The sequence below is a fragment of the Oryctolagus cuniculus genome, chromosome 9, assembly GCF_051225735.1.
Source record: "Oryctolagus cuniculus isolate XC-2025 breed Fujian yellow rabbit chromosome 9, ASM5122573v1, whole genome shotgun sequence".
Lineage (NCBI taxonomy): Eukaryota > Metazoa > Chordata > Mammalia > Lagomorpha > Leporidae > Oryctolagus > Oryctolagus cuniculus.
Window position 1 is genome coordinate 13,275,195 of NC_142875.1, and position 23,421 is coordinate 13,298,615.

Genomic DNA, 23,421 nt, shown 5'->3' on the forward strand with positions numbered 1-23,421 from the left:
AGGCCCCGGGGGTTCTGTGACTTGACCCAGACCTCATGGGCAGTGAAGGCCATGCTAATAGAACTGTTCTCCTGAGCCAGGTCTGGGTGCTTGTCGTGCATCCCACACTGCCTCTGTGGTAACCACTTAGAAAACACTGAGCCTGCTATGGCAAACCCAAGCCGTCACAATGCGCTGCAGAAGGCTACTGGGCTATGTGAGTGTCAGGTAGGAGATGGGGGAGTGTACAGGTACGGGGCTGGAGAGAGGGACAATAAACAGATTTCATGAGAAACGGCTGTAAATGCAGTAAGGAAACAGGGTCTTGATGAGCCATTGATAACGCAGTGACGGCAGACTAGAGAAGTTAGAGGAAATGCTAAAGGTTAAAAGGGGAGGGAGAGGCACTGTAAAGTGATGCTGGCATCCGGTTTGAAACGTGTGGGATAAGGAATGCTATGAGTATCACTCAGTGGATCAAAAGGCCAAGCTACACATGGTGCCACAGGAAGACTTAGAATAAAACTACATGAAACGCCGAGAGAGCAAAGGGACAGGGACAAGTAGGACAGACACAGAAACAGAAACCCGCAGCAGGGAGCACCGTGCACTGAGTCCTGGTGAGGAGAGCGCACTCTAACTTCAGCCAGGCAGTAGGGACCCGCGCAGACCCCGCGGCCAGCGGCAGCCCTGCCCTCAGGGCTCCCCCACACGGAAGGACGGAAGGACGGAAGGACGGAAGGACGGCTCTCACGCTTCTCGAAAACCCACGGCTGAAGCAGAGCTCTTCTGCAGAGCTTTCACTGTAGCTCTGTCTTCAACAAATTAACTTTTTGACATTGATTTTCCACTTTCCACCTTTTAACTCTCTTCTGTTTCCACTGCAAAGCATGATTGTTAAAAAGTACTTACATGTACTTGTACAATGAAATCAAAATATTTTCCACTGATACAAATTACAGTGAAAGCTCTTATCAGATTTCTGAAGGCTATGAGAGCATTCTAGTACCTTCTACACCTTGATGTTCTTGTTCTGTAACGCTCCCTTTGAACACTTGATACAGATCATGAAGCCAAACTTATGGGGAAAAAAAAAACCTGTTTTCAAGGAGATCAAATGAGAAGACAAAGAAAAAAAAAGAAAAAAAGAAAAAAAAAGATCCGGTTAAAGAAATGTGAAAATAAAAATGCATACTGTACCTGTAGTCCCAATATATAAATCAATGTCTTGTTTGTGATGGACAACGGGCCCAGAATTTGTGCCACTTGGACTCTTGGTATGGAGCAGTAAAATGGTACAAACAGAGCAAACACAGGCGCCAGGCTATGCAAACAAATAAAGAAAAATCACTGTAGTGTAAGACTGAATTTCAAATATCAATGGCAGGTGGATACTTGAAGCAAGGCTGCTTATAATTTTATTTGTCTGAAAGCATGTTCTTAGATACATAGGTTGGTTTCTAAACATGTATTACATCTAAAATAATTTGTACTTATATGGAACACTTTATGAAAACCCTAATTATTCTACTCTTGCTGACCCTCCCCAAACCACAGCAAAGGAATGGGGTAGCATCTACCAGTCAATAGTGAGAGAATTCAAAGTACAGCCTATGGAGACCACAGTGGTCTGAAGGTCTAAGGAAAGAGATCAGCAAACTCCACGCAAGAAATATCAGAATGCTTCACAGTCAGATCCAAAAGCCTCATGTTAGACTCCGCCCAGTGATGTTACCACAGCATCTTTTTTTTTTAAATTTTTTAATTTTAATTTTAATTTTTATTTTTTGACAGGCAGAGTGGACAGTGAGAGAGAGAGACAGAGAGAAAGGTCTTCCTTTTCTGTTGGTTCACCCCCCAATGGCTGCTGCGGCCGGTGGCACTGCGCTGATCCAAAGCCAGGAGCCAGGTGCTTCTCCTGGTCTCCCATGGGGTGCAGGGCCCAAGCACTTGGGCCATCCTCCACTGCCTTCCCAGGCCACAGCAGAGAGCTGGACAGGAAGAGGAGCGACCGTGACAGAATCCGGCGCCCTGACCGGGACTAGAACCCAGGGTGCTGGCGCCGCAGGTGAAGGATTAGCCTAGTAAGCTGTGGTGCCGGCCACCACAGCATCTTAGGCTGCTCGGCACTCCTGTCCATGCTCCTTCAATTCCTTTCTGCTTCTGTCTTTTTTTTTTTTTTTTTTTTTTTTTTTTGCCAGGCAGAGTGGACAGTGAGAGAGAGAGGGACAGAGAGAAAGGTCTTCCTAGCCGGCGCCGTGGCTCAATAGGCTAATCCTCCACCTTGCGGCGCCGGCAAACCGGGTTCTAGTCCCGGTTGGGGCGCCGGATTCTGTCCCGGTTGCCCCTCTTCCAGGCCAGCTCTCTGCTATGGCCAGGGAGTGCAGTGGAGGATGGCCCAGGTGCTTGGGCCCTGCACCCCATGGGAGACCAGGAAAAGCACCTGGCTCCTGCCAGGATCAGCGCGGTGCGCCGGCTGCAGCGGCGGCCATTGGAGGGTGAACCAGCGGCAAAGGAAGACCTTTCTCTCTCTGTCTCTCTCACTGTCCACTCTGCCTGTCAAAAAAAAAAAAAAAAAAAAAAAAAAAAAGAAAGGTCTTCCTTTGCCGTTGGTTCACCCTCCAATGGCTGCCGCGGCCGGTGCGCTGCGGCCGGCGGACCGCGCTGATCCGATGGCAGGAGCCAGGTGCTTCTCCTGGTCTCCCATGGGGTGCAGGGCCCAAGCACTTGGGCCATCCTCCACTGCACTCCCGGGCCACAGCAGAGAGCTGGCCTGGAAGAGGGGCAACCGGGACAGAATCCGGCGCCCCGACCGGGACTAGAACCCGGTATGCTAGGATTAGCCTAGTGAGCCGCGGCGCTGGCCCCTGCTTCTGTCTTAACCCTTAGTTCTTGCTCGTTTCCTGACAATTTCCCATCCCTTCCTCCTACCCTCCCCAGGCTGCCAGCAGTCTTCTTTTCCTGATCCATTCTATGGCTTCAACTAAGAAAATGAAATGAGTTCCAAAGCCACCTGCCTGTCCCTCCCTCTGGCTCTGAAGCTCAACTTGACACCTTCTGAAGCCACTCGAGTCTACTTAAAAATCTCACTTCTTGTCAGTCCATCTCTTCTCTTCCCAAACCACAACAGCCCCGCCCACGTCCCTCTGCTGCTTACAAACCTTCCTTCCACAGGTACCTAGTATTCAAGGGTGAAACTGAAGTATTATTACGAAATAGCAAGTCTTGCAATTCTTTCTTTCCTTTTACTTTTTTTAAAAAAACATTTTATTGAAATATAATATACATACCAAGAAGTACACATAAGAGTACAGATAAATGTGTTTTTGTCCTCAGATGAAAAAAAATGGAGGCGGGGGGATGGCGAGGACTTTTGGGGTCCTAGTACTATCTTGCAATTCTTCCTTATCCACAGTTTCCCACAGCTGTCCTCTCTCTGCAGCCTCATCTGGGCCCTCACACAGCGTTCTTGGTCTTACACACAGCACGTCAGGCTCTTTTGACTACACACTGACACTGTGTAGACCCACAAGATCCTTCCCACCCTGGTGCTTCGTAAACTCAGCTCGTATGACGCTCTGCAGCTCCTCCCAGAAGATGCACAGCCCACTCCCAGTGGTTAGTGGCTTGCCTCTTCGCCCCAGAGCTATGTGGGCTTCACTGTATCAGTGAATCAATGAATCAACTGGGTGTCGATCAGGGTGCATGATGTTGGGCAAAGCGTCAACTTCGACGTCTATGAATAAGAAATAGTCCCTGACCTCAAGGAACTCATTTCAAGATTGCACACTCACATTCCCGCAAAGGCACGGAGGCGGTAACAGGAATGAGTGGAGTGCCCTGGGCACACGCGTGCAAGCATCTTTCATTAAGCAGCTGGCTTATTCTCCCATTTTGGGGGGGAACAATGCCAGTACAAAGCACGACTTCATTACCATAAGACAGCAAGGACATGTAAAGAAATGTCCTCACTGCCATTTTTGTGGCAACACCAGACCTCCTGGCTGGCCTCTGGCATATTTTCTCATCTTCAGTGGAGATCGTGGTATAAAAATCATTCATTGTCTTCTCGACTCTACACTTAAAAGCCAAAACAACACACACGTATACGCATGCACAGACAAGCACACGCATGTGATCAACAGTAGCAGCATCAGTAGGTACCTGTGGGAATACAGCAAATGCCAGCACAGGGTAACCCCAGCCAGCGAACCCTTACATGTAGGCACTGTGTCAAGACTTGGGGGTGCAGAGGGGTGTAAGAAAGCCCTGGCTCGCGGCTGAGACAGGACGGCGAGCGCAGAGGAGCAGAGCTACGTGGAGGGCACAGCAGGCGGCTACCACGTGGACCACTCTCAATTTCTTCCTTCTTCTTGCCCTCCGCCCACACCGGGTGCGAGCGGGGAAAGGAAACGGGACTCTGCAGTTTCTCCCAGGCCCGGGCGCAGCACAGGAACTCATCACACTGGGGGCGATGGAACTGCCCCTCTTCCTGAACAGCTGCATGCCCACATTTAAATTAGCTATTGTGGGTTTCTTAAAATCTCACGTTAGACCAGGACTTCCGAGAGAAGGCACTGTATTTCACTCAGCTTGGCACCTCCTTAGTGTCAGTATGGACTCTTACACATAACCCACATTCAGCAGTTATTACAATAAAAAAATTAACATAGCAATTTCTAGATAGCACACAAAAGGACAGGTTTTATCCAATTCTAAATCCAAATGATTGATGAAACTGCTATGCTTTGTTTTCACTGAAAAGTACACATAAGTCACTCCTGGGCTTTCTGTCCCCCAGTGCTCGCCGCTTCAGAGTAACGGCCAAAGTCACTATGAAGACAGGCAAACGCCTGCGTACCCCACCCTGACCCTGGCGTCTACTTCCCAGAATAGAGCTCCCCTGAGAAGCCGTCCGGGACCACTCTGTTTCAGTAGCCCCCTTCCGCCTCGTGGCCCCGTCTCAGTCTGTAGTCTGCGTTTCCTTTCCTGACCACCTGCCGTGCAGCACCTGGAACCCTCTTCTCTGCCGGCGATGCGCGATCGATTCATTTATCACCTGTCTCCCCGACAGCAACGGGCGCCCCAAGGGGATTCTGGTCTGCTTGGCTCCTTGCTCTGTCCTCTCTGATCTGAACAGTGCCTGGCAAGGAATAGGTGCCCAATGAACACTTGCAGAGCAAAAGAATTTTCCTTAAAATGGAAAAAGTATACAGCAGAATCTGCCTTAAAAAAAAAAAACCTCTGTTTTATCATTTCTAATGGGATCGTGACACATGGTTCCATATATGAAGGCATGAAAAACATGGCCTGTTGCTCTCTGTGGAGATAATAAGCCCTACTCTGGCTGGCCAGCCAGCTGCACGGGAGTGCTCAGCACGGAACACGTCCTGTGAGGTGCTCAACTCACGGGCTGTTCTGGTTACGCCCAGCTAGGGTACAGACGGTGAGTTGTAATTAAACAAGCTACAGCAGAGCTCTTGCTCATGGTCACATTTCACAGCAAACCAAAAAGAAAAAAAATACTGACAGGAATTTTAATGACCACAACATACATCTTAAAGAGCAAGAGAAGAAGTTTAAAAATTCCTTAAAAGTTATTAATCACTGAATAGTCTTACATGATGACTAAATACTAGACCACACACACGTCTAACACAAAGACACATATTTCAGGCCAGGAGCATATGGGTTGTTTTGTAGAAATTTTCCGTTGCTATTTCTATACACACAGGCTGCACAAAATACCAAAATGTTATTAGTCACTGACCAATTTTTCTCTTTTCCTTATTTTATGACAACATCTGCTCCTTATGCTGTCAACAGTAACTCAGTTTGACATTTTTCATACTGTAAATATCTAACTTCTGGGAGCCCTATCTGGGCTTATTATGAGGCTAGAGAGACTGAAGAGGAAAGCAAGTTATAAATCATTCGTTCACTCTTTTAAGTAATATTACTAATACTTACTGTCTACCATACAATCATGATTATACGCAAAGAAAAAAGAAAATAATAAAAACACTGTGTTGAGGTCACACACACACACCCATATTACCTTTCCATTGAAAAAGATGCTGACTCCACTTGTACGGCATAATTACAGCTAAAGACACGCCAGTAACTCCGTAACAATAAAAACAGGGCTTGAGAGCCTGTGAAATGATCCCACATGCAACTTCAATAGCTTGTCACAGGATAACACCTTGCCTTTTATACTTGACTCCTCTGGTGCCAAAAACAAACAAACAAACAAACAAACAATAAAAGATAAATCCAGTTCGCTGGCATAGTTGTTTTCCACTAGCTGAGACCTTCACTATGTGTCAGTGCCTTAGTTGGCAACTACTTCAAACATTAAAAGCCACAGTCCCCACCGGATGGTCTCTCAACAAACTGAACATTCCTCTTCAGGCATCCATCAAGTTTTAAATAAACTATTTCTAAAGTATTACATCACGTGTCTCTACCGGGTCATAAAATCTCTACATTTCACCTTCACCGAATTTTTAAATTATTACTTATGTCAGTGACATGGAGAAAGAAAGAGACAGAGGGAGCTCCCATCTGCTGGTTTACTTTCCACATGCCCTCAATGGCCGGGGCTGAGCCAGGGACAAGGCTAGGGCCCAGGAACTCAGTCAGGTCTTCCACTTGGTGGCAGGAAGCCATCACCGCTGCCTCTCAGGGTCTGCACTGGCTGGAAACTGGAGACAGGAGTCAAGAGCCGGGAATTGGATCCAGGCCGTCTGGTGTGGGACATGGCCATCTTGACCGCTTGTCTAAACCCCGCTCCCCTCCTAGAAGTTCGCTACCAGCAATGCCTTCACTTTACAGGAAGAGAGGTGGAGGCGCAGAGGACATGTGGTTCCTCCTGCCGTCTGACAATGTCCCTCTGCGGATCCTCAGCACCTCAGAACTTACAGGGACCCCAGGAAGCCACTGCCAGGCGGAAGCCACTTGGCCATTTTTACAGAATCCCGGAGTGAAAAGGCTCTGATATTAGTCACAAATTCAATTCTCTCTATGCCAACCCTCAAAATTATCATCCAGTTTACGTAGGCACATACATAAAAATGGCATATTTCATTTTTTCATGCTCCTAATTCTTGGGAACCACTTTCAGCTTCTGATCTGAAAGCTGCCTCCATGAACTTGCCTATGGGCTTTTTTCTATTTTCTGGAACAAGGAAGACTGACATAAGCAATCTTCTATGAGATAGTTTCAAATGCATGAGGGTAACTGTGACACCCTTGCAAAGCCTGCATTCTCAACCTCTGTAGTCACCTCTCCCAAGACCTGCTAGCCAGGCCCCCGCAACCACAAATGCAGGCATTTGTGCCCCTGCAACAATACGGCACCCAAAACTGACTGGATAGCCAGAATAGTGCCGAGCAAGTATAATAGAAACACTCTTGTTCTGAACACCAGGTGGCTAGCAGTTTAGCCAACAAATAAGCCACTTTTTAAAAAGGATTTACTGGGGCTGGTGCTGTGGCGTAGCAGGTAAAGCCGCCGCCTACAGTGTCAGCATCCCATGTGGGCGCCAGTTCGAGTCCCGGCTGCTCCACTTCCAAACCAGCTCTCTGCTATGGCCTGGGAAAGCAGTAGAAGATGGCCCAAGTCCTTGGGCCCCTGCACCCACGTGGGAGACCCAGAGGAAGCTCCTGGCTTCGGATTGGTGCACTTCTGGTCTTGAGGCTAACTGGGGAGTGAACAGTCGGATGGAGGACCTCTCTCTCTCTCTCTCTGCCTCCCCTTCTCTTTGTGTATAATTCTGACTTAAAAAAAAAAAAAAAAGGGGATTTACTAGGGCCAGCACTGTGGTATAACAGGTAAAGCTGCCACCTGCAGTGCCGGCATCCCGTAGAGGCTCCAGTTCAAGACCCGGCTGCTTCACTTCTGATCCAGCTCCCTGCTATGGCCTGGGAAAGCAGTAGAAGGTGGCCCAAGTGCTTGGGCCCCTGCACCTAAGTGCGAGACCCAGAAGCAGCTCCTGGCTCATGGCTTTGGATTGGCTTGGCTTTGGATTGGCCCAACTCTGGCTGCTGGGGAGTGAACCAGCAGATGGAAGATCTCTCTGACTCTGCCTCTCTGTAACTCTGCCTTTCAAATAAATAATTTTTTTAAAAAAAAGGATTTATTTATTTGACAGGCAGAGAGACAGAAGGCTGAGGGTAGGGTGTGATGGGCTATAGCATATCTTTCATCCACTAGTTCACTTTCCAAATGGTCACAACAGCCAGGCTGGGCCAGGCCAAAGCCAGGATGGGTCTCCAGAATGCTATCTGGGTCTCCACAGGGGTGGCAGGAGCCCAAGTATTTGAGCCACCTTCCATTGCTTTCCCGTTGTGTATCAGCAGGGAGCTGGATGGCAAGTGGAGCAGCTGGGACTTGAATCAGCTGTGATACAGGATGCCAGCGTCGCATGGGGCAGCTTTACCAGCTACGCCATGAGACCCAGCCCAGTAAGCTGCATTCTGATAGCCATTTTGGAGTGCTGGTTTCAAAGTGTCAGGTGGAAAAAGACTTGCCCTTTCAGCCTGCACATAACAAGATGGGTTTTTGCCTTTTCTGGGCCCCCTGTTCTTTCCTTGTCATTTATGAGTCCAACAAGTGAAAACCAACGACGAATCCTGTCCGCATGCTAAGTGTCTTCCTCCCGGTGAACACCGAAACCTGGCTCTATCTTATAAGCTGCTGTTAAGATACAGAACCAGGGAACTATTCCCTGGTACCAGGGTTTCAGGCAGGCAGAACTGCCAAAGCTGACTTTGCGCCTTTGAAACTCATACTTTCACACAGAGCATCAATATAAAATCATCATTTACTAATTTTTTTTTTGTTGGTAAAATTTATTGCTTCAATCTCAAAAGATTTTTTATGCTTAAATTTCTATAGAAAAATTTATAAAGTTCCATAAATATCAACAATGTATAAATTCCGAGGGGCTTTTGGATAGTTGTTTTGGTTTTTTCTTAAAACCACTATCAGAAAAATTTCACTTCCCATTTGAAAAAAAAAGTGCACACGCATACATGAGGCTAACTGATCGTTACTATGCTCAGTCACAGGGTGACAGGAAAAAAAAAGCCACCACCATAAAAGGATGTCTGCATCGTCTCTCTTAAAACAACATGCCAAGGTTAACATATCTCAGTCTGGGCAGACACTGACGGATACAGCACAGAGGCCCCAACAAGTCACAGATATGTAAGTACTCACTGGATATTTTGTTTTTTGGTTTTTTTGTTTTGTTTTGTTTTGTTTTACAAATTCTTTTGGGTTGAAAGTCTAAGATTTAAAGTAAAAGGGAAAGGGAAAGAATCTATTTAATAATAAGCTATAAATATTTCCAACATTATGCTATTGATGCAGTGTGGGCTCTGGTGACTGGCAGTTCCGATCAGCTATTATTAAGCTGGGAAAGCAGTGGATCACGCCAGACAGATGTCTGCCAGAGAACGGGGTTTGCTTTGTGTGTGTCTGTGTGAACTGGCAACAATGAAAAATAGTGCCATGTACAAATGAGCAAACAGCGCTAATATTTCAGGACACTTTAATATGAAGGGAAATGAATGAAGCAAAAGTGGAATTTTCCACACTTGAATGTACTGCTAATATGCAACATAACAAACTACTCAGGACAATTTAAAACAAAAAAGTTCTGTAAAAATCTTTTTTTATATATTCATTTTGATTTCTCAGGATAGAATCGTGTAGTAGCATTCCCGGGGCAAAAGGACTCCGGGAGCCAAGTTTTTCCTAAAACTGGTTGTAAAATGATCTATATCAGTTGACAGAAACAGTTTATCAGTTTACCCACCCATCAGCAAAGAGTAAGGGCCTTGATTTTTGCTGCCTCTCAGCCAACATGGGTATTTTAATTCCAAAAATAAGCTATCAATTAGAAAACTACGAAAATAGCACTTCTGTTGTTTGGTCTACACCCATTTGACATTCAGGAAGGCTACACATGTCTTTACCTAGTTTTCTAGAATGTCTACGTTCCTCCTCCTCGCCATCATAAAACCAGGAGTTCCACACAGAAATTTGCCAATACTGAAGTCCAGACTGGGCACTGAGATTACAGAAATTCTTGGCAAAATGCAGGCTATTAAGGACTTCCTCTAAAGGAGCGTTTGTTTTTTTTTTTTTTTGTTTTTTTATTGTTGTTGAGAGTTTCTTTCTTTCTTTTTCTTTTTTTTTTTTTTTTTTTTTGCTGTCACTCTGAGTGCAGTAGTGGGCTCCAGATTCAGGCTCAAACCTGGGCTCCATTATGTACAAGGTGTGTGGCTCTGCACAAGCCACCTAACGTCTCTGGCTTCTGCTGCTTCATACTGCCAGGTTCTTATACCAAGGCTGCTCAGAGCAAGCGCTACTAAACTGTCTGCTGTCGTTGCCCTCCCTCCCCTGCGCCCGCCGACCTGCCCGCGGATGAATCCCACGGGCAAAGGTTCCTTGTCCTATGCTTTCTGTGAGAATTACTCTTTTGGGACCGTACTTGCAAATCTCTATGGGCTATTCTACACGGAGACTCGGAGTGTGGGAGTGATCGCACCCCTGCCGGCGTTCTCAGGGCTCCACAAGCACCAGGGCTTCCACGCGTGTCTTCTCTCGAGGAGGTCATGGCACTTTTTGCACATAACACTGCAAAGAGTTACGTTACCTCCCTCCACAAGTCACTGTCACTCAGCGCGCATGCATTCTGTGGGTGGCCACAGAACTAACAAGTCCATTTATAAGCTGCTTTCTAGAGCTTGTTAGAACCATGACCAGTCACTTAATGGCATACATATTAATTCAGGTCATTAATTGACTTTTATTCTTGTATTCACTACATATCTATTTCCAGCTGCTTTTGTGACATTCTATGTAATAAAACTTATGAGATAAAGTCATCATCCTCATAATGGGCATAATGGCATAATGGGTTAAGCATCCCATATACCCATACCAATTTGTGTCCTGGCTGCTCTACTTCTGATCCAGCTCCGTGCTAATACACCTGGGAAAAGCAGCGGGGGATGGTCCAAGTGCTTGGGCCCCTGCACCCATGTGGGAGACCTGGAGAAAGCTCCAGGCTCCTGTCTTTGGCCTGGCCCAGACCTGGCTATTGTGGCCATTTGGGGAGTGAAGAAGTAGATGGAAGATCTCTCTCTAGATATATATATATATCTCCCTCTCTCTCTGTAACTCTGCTTTTCAAATAAATTTAAAAAATCTAAAAAGATGACTTATTTATTTGAAAGGCAGAATGACAGAGGGAGAGACAGACAGAAACAGAGAGATATCTTCCACCTATTGGTCCACTCCCCAAATGGCCAGAATAGCTGGGGCTGGATCAGGCCAAAGCCAGGAGCCAGGAACTCCACCTTGGTCTCATAAGCGTTGTCCGCTGTTTTCCCAGGAGTGTTAGCATGGAGCTGGATGGGAAGTGAAGCTGCGCCACAATGCTGGCCCCAGAAATTCACATTTTCAAAAAGAGCCTGCTACGTAATGAATGAGTTCTAAGGGATGCCCTTCTCTCTGCTACAGCTGAGGCTGCTGCCAAAAGCGAGCTGAGGACACCTGGTATCCTCCCCCCTGTAGAGTTTATCAATTCCTCAACAGGTCCTAAGAGGCTGGGCACTGAGTGCGAGAGAGTGCACGTGCAAAGCGTGGAGGTAACAGGGATCCTTGAAGTGCTCTGGGAGCCCAAAGCGAAGAGTAACACTACTTAGTTACGTATCTGCCAACACCCAAAAAGTAGTGTCAAAATAAATACCATAAAAGCTATTCTCAGTATTCACCATCTTCTTTCCATCAGAATTTCAGTCTGAATTTTTACTGTCAAAATATTCTTCAAAATAGTAAAATGTGAACTCATTTATAAAACCTTTACTTGCTTTAAAATATGCTACAAATAAATCCATGAACTCCATTGTTTAAGTCAATGTAGCAACCGGTTCCCTAACTCCACACTCTCTTCTCATGTTCAGGCAGCTCTGACTGGGTATATGTTAAAAGTTTTGGGATGCTTTTATACTTTACTGATTTTCCACCCATACTGTCAGAGCACATGGGGAACAGGAATGAGGGAGACTGGTACAGGGCCGCATCTGCCTGGGTGGGCGCTGTGACACCTGCCAGCTGGGTCTCTGGGAGAGCCACCTGAGTGTCCTGGGCCCCAGCTCCACCACGTGTTGAGTGCACAGCTGGGCACCTGTGACAGGTCAATGCACAGGGCAGTCTGTGCTGAACCCTATGGGTCACTCAGAAAGGACCTTTGGTTTTTTTTTTTGGACAGGCAGAGTGCAGAGTGGACAGTGAGAGAGAGAGACAGAGAGAAAGGTCTTCCTTTGCCGTTGGTTCACCCTCCAATGGCCGCCACGGCTGGCGCGCTACGGCCGGTGCACCGCGCTAATCCGATGGCAGGAGCCAGGTGCTCCTCCTGGTCTCCCATGGGGTGCAGGGCCCAAGGACTTGGGCCATCCTCCACTGCACTCCCTGTGCGCAGCAGAGAGCTGGCCTGGAAGAGGGGCAACTGGGACAGAATCCGGAGCCCCGACCGGGACTAGAACCCAGTGTGCCGGCGCCGCAAGGCGGAGGATTAGCCTAGTGAGCCGCGGCGCCGGCTGGAAAGGACCTTTGGTCAGGGACCAGGAAAGCTGGCCTGGCGCTGTTCTCTTGCGAGTGGGTATTCGTTAGCAACCACGGGTCAGCTGGAGACATGGAAACTGCACCTCCACTCACAGTCCTTCACAGGCTTGTGGGAGATGGAGCGGAACCTCACCAACACGCTGTGACGCTGTCACAGAGCATGGGGCCCCAGCAAAGATGCCCCCACCCCTACCTTTCTGAGGGCAGAGCGGGAGAGGGGATGGGGGCGCGGGTGGAAATCGGGGAAGCTTCCAGGAGCCAATGACTTCAGAGTCTTGAAGTGAGGCAGGGGCCGAGAGCACAGGACGGGGCACGTGGGAAAGCCAGACACTGCACGGCATGTCGTGCGGCCGCAGTCGGGGCATGTGGAGATGATGCAGCTGCGCGGGGAGCCGCGCCCCAGCAGGAAGGAAGTCGTGAGCGGTGACAGAGAGCCTCCGTCTGCCCAGGGGACTGGACGGGCTCCACCTACAGGGCCTCTGGAGGCAGCAGAGCCGCTCTAGAGCAGAGCAGGGGGGCTGAAGGCAGACAGGGGCAGCGAGAGAGAGCAGCTAGCAGACAGGGGACAGCCGCCCAGACCCGCAGGGCCGGGGAGAAGAGGGTCGGCCTGAAGGTCAGGGAGGGAGCCTCAGGGACAGCCCTGGGCCAGACTGCAGGATAACAGAGAAGACACTTGAAGGAGCAGTGGTTCCTAGGGACAGACTCAGCAGACCTCCATGACAGAGGGCTGGGGTCTGTCCTGTAGTTTCCCACCCCACTCACAGGAGTCCACGGCAGGCTGCAGGCAGACACACGCTGGAACGAGTGTCTCAGAGTTCCCCTCCTAGTCAGTGTCAAAGCCGCCAAAAGCCACCAGGCCAGCAATCAGCAAAAGGCGAAGGAAGGCCGGCACCGCGGCTCACTAGGTTAATCCTCCGCCTGTGGTGCCGGCACCCCGGGTTCTAGTTCCAGTCGGGGCGCTGGATTCTGTCCCATTCGCTCCTCTTCCAATCCAGCTCTCTGCTGTGGCCCGGGAGTGCAGTGGAGGATGGCCCAAGTGCTTGGGCCCTGCACCTGCATGGGAGACCAGGAGAAGCACCTGGCTCCTGGCTTCGGATCAGCGCAGTGCACCGGCTGCAGCGGCCATTACAGTGTAGTGCGCCAGCTGCAGCAGCCATTGGGGGGTGAACCAACAGAAAAGGAAGACCTTCTCTCTGTCTCTCTCTCTCACTGTCCACTCTGCCTGTCAAAAAAAAAAAAAAAAAAAAAAAAAAAAAAAAAAAGAAAAAAGAAAAGGCGAAGGAAGCAAGGCACGTGGGTGTTGAACACGAGCGTCCTCACTTCCCTGCTGTTCCACCCTCTCCAGTGGGCTCGTCTACGTTGCTCCTCACGGTGCACCCTGGGGTCTGGGACGGGGTGAGAGGTAAATACTCTCTGTCCTGCACAGTCCTCCATGCTCTGTCCTGGGCCCGAGAGGCGGTCTGAAGCAGCCCATATCACGCAGCCAGCAGCAGGGCCACGGGGCTAGTAACTCCGCGGTAAGGCCGCTCACTATGCCCACCGTGGCCCCTGGGTCTGTCGTCACACATCCACAAGCCAGGGACAGCGAGCTCCCCAGCAGGTGGGCGGGGGCAGGGAGGTGTCCATCAGACGGGCTGGCCGTGGTCAGCTCTTCTCTGGCATGAGTGACGGAGCGATTCACTTCCAAAAACTGACTCACGGACACGGAGCTATCAGTTTAGGACTCAGGCTCGTTTGGGGGAGAAAAAAATCACCTGGTAGTGTACACAGATTTATTTAGCGGGCTCCTGGGGTGTGCACTGGCTATTACAGTGATGGATTAGCAGCGAGTGTACAGACTTATTTAGCAGGCTACTGGGTGTACACTCTAACAGTGATGGATTAGCAGTGCCTGGGAAAGGACGAGCTGGCGTGCCCAGCCAAGTGACTGTACCCCAGGTTCCTCCTCCACAGACAGGAAGTATGGCTGTCACCTGTGCGTCTTATAGGCCCAGGGCACACACAGCACAGGTGATGGCTTAGTCCACTAGAAGGAGGGGAGAGAAATCGCTGGCTGAGTGCTAGGTCCCAGCATGCATTACACTGGACCAAATTCAGCTGTCCCTGTTCTGAACAAGAGCAGGGAGGTTTATCAAATAGTCAACAAACCCTGATACAAGGGTGACCAGAAGGAGCAAATGACAGCTTTCTTCTGGGGAGCAAGTCTGTCCTCAGGAGAACGGAGCCGGCCTCAGCGTCTGTCCTGTTACACTGGAGCTGCGTCTTGTTCCCGGCCGTGTGCCCGGGTCCCTGTCGCTCCAACAATCCTGAGCCTTCACTCCCCTCCCCCTTCCTTGGCTTTCTCCTCAGTCTCACCTTTCCTCAAGAAAACATCCAAATGACAAAATATGAACAGAAAGTATAGAAAAAATGGCATCAAATGACAAAATATCAACAAAAAACAGAAAAATTACATCAAGCAAAACTCATCGCTTAACAAAATACAAATGCAATTAGCATGTGCACACGTCCAGACTGTGGTGGCTCGTGGCTTGTTTTTAAAAGCGAGCCCCTGGAACTTCCTCTCTGGGGCATGACACAGAGTGGGCACTCTGAGTCAAGTCTCCCCTCGGAGTGAGCCATCCCAAGCAGACCTGACCTCACGGAGAAGTCACGGCTCCTCGGTGAGCACCTCAACAGGACCGGGACCAGGCCAGCCAGCCCGGACGCCTGCACTGACACAGAACTCCTGCAAGTGCAGACCCTGTTCACTTACTAAGGTGCTGACGATTATGTAAAGAAAGGACTATAGGGAGCGAAGGTGACATTTTAGGAATCTCAAAGTGAAGACCAAATGCCACCATGCTAGGACCAACTAAGACCTTTGAGTATGGGCAAGGGTGCTCTGTTTCTGCCAGGACTAAACGCTAAGAAAACACCTGGACTACCCGAGCGAGCCCGACAGAATGGCAGAAGTAACGAGTATCCTGGGAAAACTCACAGATGCTCCCAGGCCGACGCCTCGGGTGAGGACTTCCGAGCAGATTCCATTAGGGCGCAGATCGTTTTCTTAAATACCAACAAGGGAGTTCAGGGGCGGGGGGACCTTTCAATTTTTTTTCCTTTTTGTGGCTAGAAAGAATCTGTCAGTTCATGTCAACATGTCCGGTTATGCAAAAATGAAATGATAATATCTCAAGAAATGTTAGCAGCACTATTACAGGAGCACTCACTCAGGCCTAGTTCCCAAAACCTAAGAAAACACCTTAGAAGAGATTCTGCTACGGGAGAGGTTACTTTACATATTAGGGTAACGATACAGTTAACAGTTTTTTTCTATAACAGGATCATATAACAACACAGTTAACAGTTTTTTTCTATGACAGGATCATATATAGCTGTGCAGAGTCAACACAGGGATTGTGCCCTCTGTTCGCCATAAAAACAGGAGACGCATCAATGGCTTAGACGGCAGCCACCAGGGGGTTCACTTTCAGGGGCAGAGTTCGCAAGACCAGCATAGCCCTGCTCCTCAGGTACACCTTGACAAAGCAGGCTCTGTGCCCTGAGAGAGAGGCTCCTGGCGTGCAGTGTGCAGCAGCAAAGACAGCGTGGGACCACACACATCTTTTCACTAGAAAGCACTAGGATGAAACTGTGATTCTTAAACAAAGCAGTGTTCTAAGGAACAAGACTTAGGGCAAACATTTCTGTGGGCCTTTCCCTAGAAAATACACTGACAAGTTACAGTACTTTCAAGTTTAAATCAGAGTGTGTGTATGTGTGTATAAAGACGTGTGTGTTTGTGTGTGTGTCAGAAGCTGTTGCCTAATAGTAGTTAAAACAAAAATACTTAAAATAGACTCAAGAGTCAATATAAGGTTAAACGTGAAAAGCTGACAAAAAGTAGAATTCACAATCCAAAGGTGCAGAGCACAGGGTGAGCAGGGGCTGACTTGCTGGGAACGGAGCTCGGCAAAGCCCCCAAGTACCCCTTGCTAAGCTTAACAGCACCACACACCCCCTGCTGTTCTGGTCTCCAAGTTTAAACAGGTGTCCTTCCTGTATGCCCAAGATCTAGCATTTGCAGACATTAAACACAATTTCTGCTGAATACAAGAATGGGGTTAGTTCCACAAAAAGTCACCTGGAAGATGACCAAAGGGAGGGATAAAGTAATATTTGAGGAAAGATTCTACTAAGTCAGGGTTGGCCAATGTAAGAATGGGTAACAAGATCCGAATACAAGGAAGGATCTCCAATTTGGGGATCACAAAACTGGCTAACATTAGGTCATTAACAGCACAGGGTGGATACAAGAAGCACTAAAGTGATGCAGAATAGCCTAGTGGAATCCATCTTGTAGGGGTTACTAAGGATCCAAAACAACCCTGAGTCTCCTTGACCTAAGATCCTGTCTCAGCCATGCGCCTGTTCTTCAGGCACTGCCCCTGCTGCCCCTGCTGCCCCTGCTGCCCCAGCACAATGGGGATCAGTAAGAGGGCCCCTCCAGAGAGTCCCCAGGGCTCACCCAGAGGAAGAGCTGTCCCTCCTGCTCTTGCTCTATGTGCAGGGACACAGCCGCGCAGTTTCTCAAGGGTACCCCACTTAGGGCTGCACAGAGCAGGTGATCTGAAGCCGGGTCGTCAGAGGGAAGGACCCGGTGTGACCTTTCACTCTCAGACCCTCAGTTCCGTTGGGCTCAGCCACACTTAGCTGGCAGGCTGCCATCAGGTTTCCTTGTGATACGAAGGTAGAAAGGTAGGCATGTAGTAAGTCCGAGCACAAATACGAGCCAAGAGCACTGAACGGCAGGCTTTGAAAGGTACATTACATGAAGAGGTTTTGGAAAGAGCTTGAATTAAAATGTTTTCCCCCAGATTACAAAAAGAGTACCTATTTAATTGATGTGTCAATTGACGCTCAGTGTTAAAAATTCAGAATACATGGATAAAGCACAAAAGTTACCTGTACAAAACCAGGTTTTTGCATGTCCATTCAGACAGACTCCTCAGCGCGTGCGTCACACAATCTGCTCTCCTCACTTAATCCCCTGTCAGGCAATGGGCATCGAGGTTGCCATTTTCAGGGCTGCAGAGGACCCCCCGTAGCCTCCTCCATCAACCCATCAATGTTTAACGAGCCCCCTGTGATGGGCACATTTTCCCTCTATAACTGCCGTTGTGTTAAACCTTCCTGGACTTGAAGGGCCCTGAAGCCATGGCCATCTCTGGCCCTCCTAGACACTATGTTCAATTCCCTGACGTGGTCAGGTGCACACAGACAAGCTGCGACAATGGCGCCTTCTCTTCAGAGCCGCTGTCACAGGGCCTTCCCAGCCTCTACGGTAACAGAGACTCCTCGGAGGGTTTGCAGGCTGCACAGCGGGGTTCATTTTGTTCCTGCTATGTATTTTAAAGACATTTCCCAGGAACCTGCTTTGAAACATTCTTCAAACCACTCTGTTGAGATTTTTAGGAAAAAAAAACCATTTTCGTTGAAATTAGGAAAATGTTGCTAGGAAGTTTGATGACTGTTCCTAGGCTGCAACCCCCTCCCTCGTGTCTGGTCTCAGCCATTCAGAAGTTGCTTCTCACACAAAGCCTGTTGAGACCAAACGGTCAAGTTTTTTCCACGTTTATTCCACACTGCAGTTGCCAAGCATTCCTATTTAAGAACCACTCCATTTTTCTTCTCACAAAATATAAAGGCCATATTTATTGTTCTTCATTTTGTTTTCAATTTCATTCATTTCTGCTATCATCTTTGTTATTTTCTTTGGACACACAGAGTTGTTTTCTAACTCCTTGAGCTGTATTATTTAAATGCTATTTTCAATCTTTTATTTTTACTTATTTTTTTAAAGATTTTATTTACTTATTTGAGAGGTAGAGTTAGAGAAAGAAGGATAGCCAGAGAGAAAGGTCTTCAATCTTCCATCTGCTGGTTCACTCCTCAAATGGCCACAACGGCTGGGGCTGGGCTAGGCTGAAGCCAGGAGTTTCTTTCGGGTCTCCCACACGGGCAGGGGCCCAAGCACTTGGGCCATCTTCTACTGCTTTCCCAGACTCATTAGTAGGGAGCAGGATCGGAAGTGGAGTAACCAGGACCAAACCGGTGCCCATATGGGATGTCGGTGCTGCACGTGGAGGCTTACCATAGCGCCGGACCCAATCTTATTTTTTTAACAGGCATTTTTAAGGTTTTATACCTATCTTGGATTAACTCATTAGCTTTATCCCACAGTTCTGCCAGGTAGTATTTGTGTCACTTGGTTCTAAGTATTTCAAAATTTCCATTGTGGTATCTTCTTTAAACCAAGAGTTCTTTAGAAATATGCCAGCCCCAGAAATATATTTTTTACTTTCCAAACTTATCCCTTATCTTTTTACCTTTGGTTTGCAATTTAGTCAGGCACTGTATTCTGCCTGATAATGATTTTTCTGAAAGTCCTGACCTAGTACACAGTCAAATCAGTAGATACACTCATAGGTTTCTAGCTTTTAAGTCAAGTTGGGTAAATCTTCTGAGTCTTTAATCTCTCTTGTGGCCAGTCCATTCCAGTAAAAAGGTGTTAAGTTCTCCCATGCTTGTGAATTTGCCTATTTCTGCTTTAAGCTCGGTCAGCTTGCTGCTTCAGCACATTTTCTCATTGTATTTCTGTTCTTTGTGGACTACTTACTCCGTTTCACTTGGGTAGTGGCTCTCCTACTCCTACTGAGTTGCCTCACATGGTTGCTGTTGTTGATATTGCTGCTCTACCTCTTCACTGATTGGGATTTGCCTGTGTTTACCTGGTGCCTTTCTCTTCGATTTTTCTGAATCACTTCAAGCTATAACTCTTCTAAGCAGCAAAGATTTGGGTTCTTAAACATTGAAACTGATGGGCTCTCCTTTAATCAGGTGAGTTCAGGCATCTTTTTCTGTGGTGGCACATTTCTATCCTCTCCATTTTCCACTTACCAAACCCTGTTCTCTGCCCGCCCCCACCCCCCACTCCCACTCTGTTGCCTTTCCAGCTTCCTCTCGGATAACGAAATGTTCTATTTCCATTCTGCTCTCTTCAGCTTTCCGATCTGTCACGGTTACCCTCTGCCCTGCATGCAATGCACACAATACACACCATCAGTGCACAGTGACCCCACAGCCCTCAGTGCCTGCAGGCACACCTCTCTGACACAGGGGATTCAGTCAAAACAGGGGGCGGAGGAGGAGACTGGAAATGAAATCAGTGCTTTAGGTCGAGGTAAAATTAGAGCTGTTTTCCTTTAATACCAGGGAGCAGTTTCACTAGTTGTGTAGAAATTTTCTACAAACTTAGTAATTGTCAGAAGAGATTTATGCACAGATAGTCCTATCAGAGAAAATTTCAATTCTTCTTCTAAAAACAACCACGCAGAATTTATTTCTCTGTCTTCCCACTGTTACCAAAGTTTACCTTCATATACGGAGCTTTACTTAGGGGGTTGCAATTCTTCAATTTAGATTATTTATCACAAGGAAGAACTGGAAATAATCCAAAAACCCATCAAGGGAGAAGCTGGTACTACAGAGTACCTATCAGACGTCCATACAACATTTAGACACGGATCACACAGTCAGGAAGATGTTCAGTAAATAAAACAGGACACAAAACACCACCTGTGTGAAGCCTGTGACTGCAAGGGAAGGAGAGAATGCGCCGTGGAGAGCCTGCAGGATGACAAAACTGCCCCTTGAAGCAGCTTAAGTTCTTTTCTCTCTCCCTTTCCTCTTTTTTGGCATTTTACTCATGGTTGTTGTCATCATCTTCTCCTTCTTCTTTTTTAAAGAAAACCTAACTTTCAGTTCCTAACAAGGCCTGAACTTATTTCTCAGACTTTTTAGGTTAACACAAATCAGATCGCTGTGGTAAGTTCATATTCACTACATAAATGTATGACTGATTTCATTTCCTGGCAGTGAGATGCACTTGGAAAAAACGCACACACACACAGAAAAAAAAAAAAAAAAAAAAAGTCCAACTGAAATTCAATTTAAAGCCAAGCCTAACGGCCATCAAAAATGTGGGGTGTTTTACACAATTGTATTCTTAACCAGACAATGATTCAGAAAAGGAAGGGGAATTTCTTCCTAAAAAGTCAGTGTTTTCCCGTTCCTCACAAAGCTGCACCTGCCCTGGTTGGAGGGCTCTGCTTCCTCTGCCAAAGCCATCAGATGGAGAGAGAAAAAAATGTGATTGTCATTCTCTCATCTTCCTGTTAGCATGCATGCAACATACCATTTTTCACAGGTTCTTGAGGCTAATGCGTATCTTGCAATTTCAGAGGGTGAACTATTGCTATGAATTCTATGTGTTTTTATTTAAATGGACCCTTTTTTGGATTTTCTAGAGATCTCAACCACCACACCACTGGATATAAAAATGGCGGACAATTTTACTACGCTCTCTGTAACTGCCCAGAGCAATGACTGTGACCTGTACGCTCACCACAGCACAGCCAGGGTGCTAATGCCTCTGCATTACAGCCTGGTCTTCATCATCGGGTTGGTGGGAAACTTGTTGGCCTTGGTCGTCATTGTTCAAAACAGGAAAAAAATCAACTCTACTACCCTCTATTCTACAAATTTAGTGATTTCTGATATACTTTTTACCACTGCTTTGCCAACACGGGTAGCCTACTATGCGCTGGGCTTTGACTGGCGAATTGGCGACGCCCTGTGTCGGGTCACTGCTCTAGCATTTTACATCAACACCTATGCGGGTGTGAACTTCATGACCTGCCTCAGCATTGACCGCTTCTTCGCTGTGGTGCACCCTCTACGCTACAACAAGATGAAAAGAGTTGAACATGCAAAAGGCGTCTGTGTATTTGTCTGGATTCTCGTATTTGCTCAAACCCTCCCACTACTCATCAACCCCATGTCAAAGGTGGAGCCTGAAAGGACGACATGCATGGAATATCCAAACTTTGAGGACATGAAGTATCTCCCCTGGATCCTGCTGGGTGCATGCTTCATAGGATATGTGCTTCCACTTGTCATCATTCTCATCTGCTATTCCCAAATCTGCTGCAAACTCTTTAAAACTGCCAAACAGAACCCACTAACGGAGAAATCCGGTGTAAACAAAAAGGCTCTCAACACGATTATTTTTATCATTGTTGTGTTTGTTCTATGTTTCACACCTTACCATGTTGCAATCATTCAACACATGATTACAAAGCTCCGTTTGCCTGAGCCTCTGGACTGCAGCCAACGACACTCGTTCCAGATTTCTCTGCACTTTACAGTATGCCTGATGAACTTCAACTGCTGCATGGACCCTTTTATCTATTTCTTTGCGTGCAAAGGTTACAAGAGAAAGGTTATGAAGATGTTGAAACGTCAAGTCAGTGTATCAATTTCCAGTGCTGTCAGGTCAGCTCCTGATGAGAATTCTCGTGAAATGACAGAATCGCAGATGATGATACATTCCAAGTCTTCAAATGGCAAGTAGAAAGGATTACATTCCGGATTATAGCAAGGTAAACTGCACGAGGAACTCTGCTGGACTTTTCATGAGAAGCAAAATGACCATTCACCTCTCAAGAAGGATTCCTTCCAATTCTTTTCACTGGGCACTATTTCTCACCTCCAACTTGGAAGTGAAACTGATACACACACATACATGTATGTGTGTGTACATTTATATATATGCATCTATCAGCTCAAGAGAACAACATCATGCAAAGCTCTAATTTGTAAATGAATCAGATGCCAAAAGGGAGGTGCTACTGTACTGTCACGGTAAAAAGAAAAGTTTTGTGCTAACAAAAAATTCAATCATTAATATTTCCTGCCAGTAAGTTGGCAAAAGAGACTGATCAGATTGTACATTGCTGATGTAAAAATGTTAATACTGTAACATATTTTTGGTAACATTTCTTAAATTCATGTTTCTTTCAATTTCAGATTTTATCTCCTCAATACCACCAGTTGTTTTGGTTGTGTTTGTTTTGTTCCTAGTTATAACTCTGCTGCAAAGAACTCTTTTGGAACAAAGAGCAGGATGGAACAAGATGATGAATACGATCCTCAGTGCTCACTGTCAACTCTCGACAGAAGTGCAGAGGAATACAACTAGCTAGCAGTGAACAGTTTTGACCAGCTATGTCATACATGTTGATGGCAAATGAGGCCAGGAAAGCACAGACAGCAGTGTGTAAGGACCATTGCTCACGAGTATGACACAGACTCTGAATGGAGCCACTGTGGGATGAGGGTTCTATGTGATGCACTCTTATGGGAATAAAAAGTATGCACAGATACTTGGGTTTCTTTTGGGTCTCTATGGGGTCATTTCTTCTTTATTTTGGGTTGTTACTGTCTTGTATCATATGGATACAGTTTGAGTCAATAATGTAGGTTACTGGAAAGGGTGGAGGGGGTATGAGCTATGAGGGATATGGCTGCTGCTTGACTAAATAAACTAACAAGGAACAAAATGCAAAATTATAAATGTAAGAGTACACAGGATTCTTTACAACAATATACACTGGCTCAAATGAATATCTTAGTGTGAGAAGCACAAACTGCAAATATAATCAATCTGTCTGCCAGTTCAAATTTGTTTTGCCCAACCCCTGAAATTACCCCCAATATGGTATCTCTGTTGGCAGTAACACCAATTTTGATAATGGAATATTTAAAAAGACATGGAATGAGGTACCATGAGTCACACTTCAAATTTTTATTGGGCTTTATATCCTGAACATATTTTATTTTAAATTCTTTTCTTAGTCATTTTCAATTTTTACCCTATAAGAAAATTAATCTTAATGGTTGATGCAGTATCATTT

General features: G+C 46.9%; 2 protein-coding genes across 7 annotated transcripts in view; one reads left to right on the top strand and one right to left on the bottom strand.

Moving 5' to 3' along the window:
* UBAC2 (UBA domain containing 2) overlaps positions 1-23,421 on the bottom strand; it is a 191,713-nt gene that overhangs the window by 70,455 nt on the left and 97,837 nt on the right. For 3 of the 6 annotated variants that reach the window (XR_016212719.1, XM_089303477.1, XM_089303478.1), the window contains 2 exons: positions 6,038-6,207; positions 1,180-1,303 (listed from right to left, as the gene is read on the bottom strand). Coding sequence is in view for 4 of the 6 variants with exons in the window: in XM_089303477.1 (XP_089159603.1) it covers positions 1,180-1,303; positions 6,038-6,153 (240 nt within the window). In the remaining 2 variants the exon portion in view is untranslated. The remainder of the gene's footprint in view (positions 1-1,179; positions 1,304-6,037; positions 6,208-23,421) is intronic. The other 3 variants (XR_016212718.1, XM_008260139.5, XM_017343571.4) reach the window with 1 other exon arrangement.
* On the top strand, positions 9,139-22,890 carry LOC100353676 (G protein-coupled receptor 183). Its single transcript, XM_002712943.6, has 2 exons — positions 9,139-9,193; positions 20,974-22,890. Exon 2 carries the CDS (start codon positions 21,006-21,008, stop codon positions 22,077-22,079), a length of 1,074 nt encoding a protein of 357 aa, XP_002712989.2. The 5' UTR covers positions 9,139-9,193; positions 20,974-21,005; the 3' UTR covers positions 22,080-22,890.

Coding starts and splice junctions, on each gene's coding strand:
- LOC100353676 (XM_002712943.6), top strand. CDS start 21,006: ATGGCGGACAATTTTACTACGCTCTCTGTAACTGCCCAGAGCAATGAC.